At 34.3% G+C, this 8,015-nt stretch overlaps 1 protein-coding gene across 2 annotated transcripts; it reads right to left on the bottom strand.

Moving 5' to 3' along the window:
- Positions 1-4,024: 4,024 nt before the first annotated feature.
- On the bottom strand, positions 4,025-6,483 carry LOC103498392 (binding partner of ACD11 1-like). 2 transcript variants are annotated; one of them, XM_008460977.3, is made up of 5 exons: positions 6,193-6,483; positions 5,703-5,806; positions 5,537-5,612; positions 4,837-4,941; positions 4,025-4,746 (listed from the first exon to the last, which is right to left on the bottom strand). In XM_008460977.3, the coding sequence occupies exons 1-5, from the start codon at positions 6,196-6,198 to the stop codon at positions 4,279-4,281; spliced, it is 759 nt and encodes a 252-aa protein (XP_008459199.3). In that variant the 5' UTR covers positions 6,199-6,483; the 3' UTR covers positions 4,025-4,278. The 2 variants fall into 2 exon arrangements, with proteins under 2 accessions (XP_008459199.3, XP_016902374.2); XM_017046885.2 differs by lacking the exon at positions 6,193-6,483 and adding an exon at positions 5,882-6,159.
- Between the last annotated feature and the right edge of the window lie 1,532 nt (positions 6,484-8,015).

Here is an 8,015-nt window from a genome sequence, read left to right as displayed (position 1 = left end):
ATCGGAGTTTAGAAATTCCGATGTTTGAAGGTTACGAGGAAGGCCTGCATGACCCTTCTCCTCCTCCTCATGTCCAACATCCTCTTCCTTATATCCAACACCCTCATTCTTGAGTGGGTTCGTATGTGTTTTCAGGGAACAAAACAAGTTGAAGGGATCATTGTAGAAATTCCCAAAGCAAAAAAAGTGGTGTGGTTGGATGCTAAAGCGATGACAAAATTGAGGTTGCTTATATTACGCAATAATGTTAATGTCATTGGGACTTTTTTATGCTTTTCTAAAGATGTAAACCTCGAACTAGGAAACTTGAGTCTTTTAAAAGCTTGGAAGGTTAGGTTGTGATTGGAGTTAGGATTGAGAAGAGACTCAAGAAGTGTCATTGAAGGTGTGTCATTATTATTGAAAATGAGAAAAGACAAGCTAAGGTGGTTAAGATGTTTTTAATGTTAGGTTGACGAGAGTAAAATTTTGGCAAACTCCATGTGAAGGCGAGAAGAGCATGGTAGGCAACCAAAAGAGAGTTAAGAACCTCTTAGGATGTGTTAGGTGAGATGACATGGGTAGACTGCCAAGATGTGAGTGTGTGTGTGGCTAGGGTGAGGAAAACCTCAATAGAAGTGTCTTAGGTGGGCCATGGTGCTTTTAGACAAGAAAGACCTTGTCATGGAAAGGTTAGTGAAGCTGAGAAAGTCTAGGCGAGATGGCTAGGCAAGCTGATGTTGGGCGAGGAGCCTTGCATGCGAAGAAAGGGCTTGCGGCCATGTAAGGAGGTTAGTTTGGTGTTTTGGATTTTTAGGCGTTTTGCTTGAGTTATAAGTTGTGAGGAGTTGGACGATCTAAGTAAGTTGATTAGGTGTTTTCTAGGTAGCCACTACACACTTAACTTAAATTTTGGCAAGTAGGAGGTGTCAAGAAATTTTCATGCAGAACTCTCTGTAAATAAGTAACTTCACAAGAGCATTTCTCACAATCTACCAGTGCGTTTTGCCTCAAACCAGTTTTAAAACTTCGAGAATTGAGCCTAGTTTTTAAATTAGGGCTATCAGTCAGATTTGAGGCAAGGAAGGTTAGGTTTGCGCGGAAGAAAGAATAAACTGAGCACGGTGCACTTTTCATAAGCCACAAAACACATCTCTTAAAATTTGGAGCTGAAATTTTTAGGTGAGAAATTTAAGATAATTCCAAGTACATTTGTAGAAGAAAGTTTTTCCAAAAGAGTTATGAACTTTAAGTTATGAGTTTTCAAAAATGAGTTAAGTTTCTGGACGAAAAACAGCTTCTAGGTGGTGCTAGAGGTTGGTCGAGTGACAAGCATGTGAAGGCAAGGTGGGCGTGATTGTTGGATCAAAAGAGGTTAGTAGCGTGAATTATGGTCTGTGTTGGGCGTACAACCAAAGGGTGTATAGCACGACCTACGGGCGAAGGCAAACAATGCAAGGTGCACACTGCAACCCTACGTGCAAATGACGCACGTGAGGCGTCAGGCAACCAGCCAAGTGGGACGTACAACATACGTTGTGCTTGAGGTTAGCACGCGGCAAGGCTGGGCAAGCCCTGTGGGCATGTCAACCTTCATACCGCCCATGTCTGCATGCCAACCTATGCCGGATGGGTGTTTTGGGGCATTTTAGTGGATTTTGGAATTTTAAGTTAAGTTTTGATATTTCCATGGTCAAAGGGAATTAAATGAACTTATTTACCATTTTTTAGGTCAAGAAGAGATTGAGAAAATGTATAGACCAAGGAATTAAGCCTGTATCTATGAGTGAAAAATAAGTTTATTAAATGGTCTGAATCATGTTTTATAAAGATGTTATTTACATAATGATTTGAGCTAAATGTTTAAGCTATCTAATTTACGAATAATCTCTAAAGCATTTTTACTTAAAATATTTGATAAAACGTGATTGTTGAAAAATGTTTAAGGCTAGTAAGGAAATGAGTTTATTAAGACATGATTATGTTTAAGGTTTGCTTTATGCAAAAGGATTCGTTAAAGGTTTGAAACACTATTTTCAAAACATATGATTTTATTCATGTCTTATCTAATTCAAGATATCCCAAATAGCCCTTCGGGGTAGGTTAAGGGGTGTTGAGGAATTTGAGGTAAGGACACTTATCTTCAAGGTCAAAGTTAGGGACGCCTACCTCTCAGGAATAGAGATTGGGGATGCCCGTCTCTTAGGAGTTAGTATTGTGTTCGCTTTACCACATCCCATGAGTATATTCTTGAGTTATTGTTACTAAGAAAAGTAAGGATTTGATTTATTGTTTTTCTAAATGTTTTCCAAGTTAAAGTATTCATGTTATCGCTTATGATTATTGTTTAAATGTTTATGAAGTTTTGTTTAAAAACCTGTCACTCATTGGACTAATTTAACTCGTACTTTCCAAAATGTTTTTCACTTTTCAGGTAGAGGTTGTGTTCTGGAAGCCTGATTCGCCACCATCTGTCTGCGGAAGGATTTTATCTTTTAGGTGTCTTTTTGTTTGAAGCTATCTATGTTTGGTCTTTTATTTACGTCAGACTTAAGTTGGAATCGGTTGGAGTTGGAGTCTGTCTCCATGTATATATGGGTTTTGAAATGTTTGTATAAAACTTATGTCAAAATTTGTTAAATAAGTGGGCTGCATCGCAATTTTGTTTATTAGTTGTGTAATTGGCTTCTGCTTGCATTTTATTTAAAGGTCAAGGGTTAAAGGTCAACTGGTGCCGTTTATAGGGCGAACGATATCGGTTAACTTCATGTCGTCTTTCAGATCGAGAGTAAGTGATCTGGAAGGGGGTGTAATAGTTGAGATAGTTTGAATGTTGTTGTTCTTCATCCTCTGCTACCATCCACTTTTCATTAAAAAAAGCTTGTTCTTTTCGACATCTCACGTTATACTATTGAGCAACTAAGAGCTAACCTCAAGGCATGGATTATTACTTTCATCTCTCTAAGTATTGAACTTACACGATAATGAGAAGCACTTTTAGAGCTAATAATTAATCGTATAACACATTTTGAATAAATTGCAGATATAGCAAAATTTGTTAGTGATAAACTCTAATAGACTCCTATTATGATAGAATCTATATTACCAATAAGCTTCTATTAGTAGTATAACCTATATATCATGATTTTGAAAGTGAATCTAAATTCTGTTATATTTACAAATTCTTCCGCACACTGTTATATATGTTAATACTTTAAATTTAAATAGCCTCTAATAATCAAGGCAAACGGAAGGTTTCAATAAGTGTGTTAATTGGCTTAAAATGTTGGGAAAAGCCCCTAATTTCACAACATAAACAAGCAAAATATTAATAATAATAATTGAAAATTCAAAACAAAAAAATATATTGAAATGCTTTGAATCCATTATATGACAACCATTATATGACGCTTCAAATGGTCAAGCATGCAACCTCGTTGATCACTTAGATATTTGAGGTCTGAGGCAACACACTCTTCAAACATAAAAGTTGCATTATTCTCTATAAGTTCTTTATTATTTATGATTTTTGCTCTAAAGTTTAGATGAGTATGCTATATAAACTGTACTTATGTATCTATATTTTCTCTATAATAATAACTTATTCTCCCCGTCTTCCCATGGATGCGATGCAACTAACATATTTTTGTGAACCAAACAATCTACTGTCGATTATTTATTTTTTTAATTTTTTTTATCTTTAATCGTCAAGTTATTAACAAAAACAAAAACAATACAGGAATCGGAGAAAAACCATGAACTAGATGAAAAAAATCCACTCATACGTGGAATTTTTGACAAACTCCTTGAGAGTGGTTCGAGTCCATCACAAAAGAAATCTAATGAGGGACATAAAGTTGCAATGAATAATAATTAGAAAAGACAACTAATTTTTTTTAAGAAAAACAATACTGATTCGATAGTTCAATTACAAAGATCTAAACAAATTGATTACACCTCACAAATAGAAATGGTTGTAGAAAAATATATCAACACACCAAAATGCACAAGTAGAAGCCAAGTATCTAAACAAAGAAAGCCGGTATCACAAAGCATATATATATATATATATATATATATATGAATATAGATATGCTTTTCTTACAATTGAATTACAACATAAGCATGTAATTTAGCGTATATGTATGTATAATCCTAATACTAAAACTAAAATAAAGCATTAAAATTACATCAAACTGAGATAAAAAATAGGAAGCTAAGAGAATTGGTCCTCACATTGTTTTGGCCAAATATATATGGATTTTGATATATTGGAGCGCAGCAATTCTTGGAATGAGTTTAAGAAGAATTTCCCACATGTTTCCCTTGATCCTCCTCAGCTAAAACCTTCTCCTTCGTTTTCTGGCTAACATCTACAGCAGCTTTTGCGACTCGTTGAAATGTCTGGCTAACCCAGGAAGCCCCGGTTAAGACGTAGCGGTTAGCCATTAAAGCTGATCCAGCATTACTCACGGCTGCCTTAGTCTTCTCAGACACTTGAAACTTCTCATCCATTTCCCTCACTTTCTCATTCACCACGGTTGTGCCAACACTAATTTTCTCACTAAGGCCGATTTTTTGGTCCAGAGAAGCAACTTTGGATGAGGCTGTCGAAGTCAATTGGTGCCTTTCGTCGAAAGACTTCGCCTTATTAAGGGCATCTTTGCCCAAAGTGAAGCCTTTGGCTAGCATGCTGCTGACAACATCCTCTGTCTTTTGGATTGCAGATCCAGCAGTAGTAGTAGTAGAGGTTGTGTTGTCTATAGCCTGGTGAAACATGTTTATTCATTCATGTTAGGAATCGCATTACTAACAAGATTGAAAATATATTGTTGATGGTAAGATTGAAGAAAATACAGGAGTAGACACGGGTACAGCTACAGGGGCACTGGCATCAACTGCAGGAAGGTTGTAATCTGGAGCCGAAGAAATGCTTACTGGCTGATCGACAATTGTAGCTCCCTTAGAGATGCAAGACCGTTTAATTAGGCAAAGGCAAGATAACAGATGAAACAAGAAGAAGCAGATAACATAAATTTCTTAGCTCTCCGTTTTGAAGAAGAGACAGATGTAAATATTAGTAGAAAAAGGAAAATTGATATGAAAGGAAGATGCCTCTTTCACATGTGGTGGTAGCAAAGAAGTTGTTTAACATGAGGGATAGAAAAATAATTTTTCCATTGTTCAGACGTTTGAGAATGAAACTAAAATGATAATAACTATGAATCAAGAGTTATACATAAAAATGCATGACAACTATATTGAACAGCTTCTCCATCTAAATCTTAAAGAAATAAATGTATGAAAAACTTGTTAAAACTCATCTTCCTCGTAAGAATAAAACTGTGTTCTATTTAATTTTCAAAACGTAACATCCCCGTATAGCCACTTTTCATAACAGAATAAATTACTTACTTTTCAGGAATCAATTTCTAATGAAAGTTTAAATAAATAAGCACATTAAAATGGCAAATAATCAAATAAAATCATTCAGAAGATCTGGAGATCAAGAAGGATAATCAAAATAGAGGAAGAAAAGATAGAGAATTGTATCAACCGAGAGTAGAATCGACGTCTCTGCCCCTTTTGGATCCTTAAAGGTAACAAATGCAAGTTGAGATCGCTCATTGTCACTATAAGAAAACAACATATAAAGTAAATGAAAATGCCCAAAAAAAAAATCACTCATCGACATAAAAAAAAACAGCCAAAATCATACTTACTTTCTCATTTCGACAAATTCAATTTCACCGGAAAAGGAAAAAAAGTCTCTCAAATCTTTCTCTGTCGCGCTCAAGGAGACATTGGTAACTCTCACCGTCCTCGTCTGTAACCACCATAAACAACAACAAAAAAAAAAAAAAAAAAAAAAAAACTTTACAATTCAACAAAAAAATTTAACCTAAATCAAAGCCGAATTTCAACAGTTCTCGTTTCGGCGCATCATAACTTCCTCCTTTATCGTTCGAAACTTTACTTTCCAGTCTTGTGCCATTAAGACACCGAAAAAACGCAATCTCCATCTCCTCAATACGAATTCACGCATCAGCTCATAAGAAATTACGGGAAAAAAGTGAAAATAGCGATTGATTCTTAAATCATAATTGATATTGATAACAAGTAGAACCAACGCATCAGATCAATAAAATCGCAAGAAATTAAACAGATTGAGAGGGTAATGAACAGAAAAAGAAAAAAAAGTTGAACACGTACCGCCATGATTCTTCTGTTTGATTCACCTGAGAGATTTGCCAATTCAAATTCTAAGAGAGAGAAAGGAGAAAATAAGAAGGAAGAACGCCTTGAGAGTTGTGTTGTGGCTTGGCGGTTGTTTAGGTTCGTAGTAATACATATGGCAAAATAACGAAACTGACTCCTTCCATTTCTTCATTATATATATATATATATATATATATATATATATATATATATATATATATATATATAATATTCGGACATAACTAAAATATCACGGAACAACATGTATAACTTTAATGATAAAATAAATGAAAATTTAAAGTTGAAAATGGAGGGTTATTTTAAGAAATATGGTTTTTTTTTTTAAATTATTGACAAAAATAGGGTGAGGTGAAAAGAAATTGCAAAAATAGGGTGATGGGGCAAAATATTGTCAAAAATAGAGTGAATCTGGAAATTTGGAAGGAAATCGTGTATGAGGTACACGATTTACTATGAATTCGTGTACCTCATACACGACTTGCATGGAAGTCGTGTACAGGGTTGGACTTCCACATCAGCTTGGACTTGTTGACCGTCCAACGTGGCAAGAAGTCGTGTACCAGGTACACGACTTCTTTGTTTGGTACACGACTTCTTTGTTTTAATTTAATATTATGTTGTTATTATTATTATTATTATTATTAGTATTATTATTATTATTATTACTATTATTATGTTTAGTGTTGTTATTATTATTATTATTATCATTATTAGTATATATTATTATTATTATTATTATTATTATTATTATTATTGTTATTATTATTATTATTGTTATTATTATTATTATTAGTATTATTATGTTATTATTATTTTTATCAATATTATTATTATTATTAGAATTAGAATTAGAATTAGAATTAGAATTATTATTGGATGACAACTCAAATTATGTTTAGCAAATACTTGTGTTAGTTTCCTTTATGAAGATTTTAATATAATTTCGGTGTAAACGATATGTTCTAAATTTCAATTGAATCGAGATAAATTGTTTGTGTACTAAATGTGTAAGTTTTCAAGAGTTTATAGTCAAATTTCTTAGTAAAAAACTATCATACTTTTAAAAAGGTTAGACATTTAAAAAATTAATTAACAATGTCTTATACATTTTTAATTGAAATTAACAAGAATTCAAAATTAATTTACAAACTTTTAATTATCCTCATCACCCTCTACGACATCATCGCCTTGCCGTCGTCGTCTACGTCGCATGCGTCTACGATCTGTGTCAGCAACAGTAAGTCGTCGAGTCTGTTGAATAATGTGATCTACGCGCTCTGTGGTTCTATCACATATTTGCCCTAAAGCTTCTATATCGTGTTCCACAGAGAAAGTTTGTACTTCGTCAACAAAATCATACTGAAAGATTGCAAGTAATACAAACCAAATTATTGTTTTATTTTGATTAAATGTATAAAACAAAGCATATTAAATCCTTACCATGCAATGATAGAAAGCGCCCTCTTGGGTGATAAAGCGTCTGGTAATCGACCTATACCAAACAAAATAGTTCTCTGATATCGTCGGTTCGCTTGTAGTGGGTGCTTCAACCCGAAAATCATATCGCGAATTCCACACTCCGATATGTTCCGCATGAATCCGACGCCAATCTTGATCATGTTTACCCCTTAAATCTATTTGATGCAACCTCTGATCTGTGTAGCTAATCGCTGGTGGCGTTTGCAACATATTAAATTGTCGCAATACGCGATCTGGTTGATGTTTCTCGACCAGATGGAAACAAATCAATGGACCCACGTAAGTCCAAACCGCTTGACCACTCTGACATCTAACAG

Source organism: Cucumis melo, chromosome 11 (genome assembly GCF_025177605.1).
Source record: "Cucumis melo cultivar AY chromosome 11, USDA_Cmelo_AY_1.0, whole genome shotgun sequence".
Classification (NCBI taxonomy): domain Eukaryota; kingdom Viridiplantae; phylum Streptophyta; class Magnoliopsida; order Cucurbitales; family Cucurbitaceae; genus Cucumis; species Cucumis melo.
Note: the sequence above shows the minus strand (reverse complement) of the source record. Positions and strands in the feature narration are given on the sequence as shown.

Coding starts and splice junctions, on each gene's coding strand:
- LOC103498392 (XM_008460977.3), bottom strand. Junction 4,942..5,536: donor AGACGTCGATTCTACTCTCG/GTTGATACAATT, acceptor TGCATCTCTAAG/GGAGCTACAATTGTCGATCA. Junction 4,747..4,836: donor CTGTACCCGTGTCTACTCCT/GTATTTTCTTCA, acceptor ATGTTTCACCAG/GCTATAGACAACACAACCTC.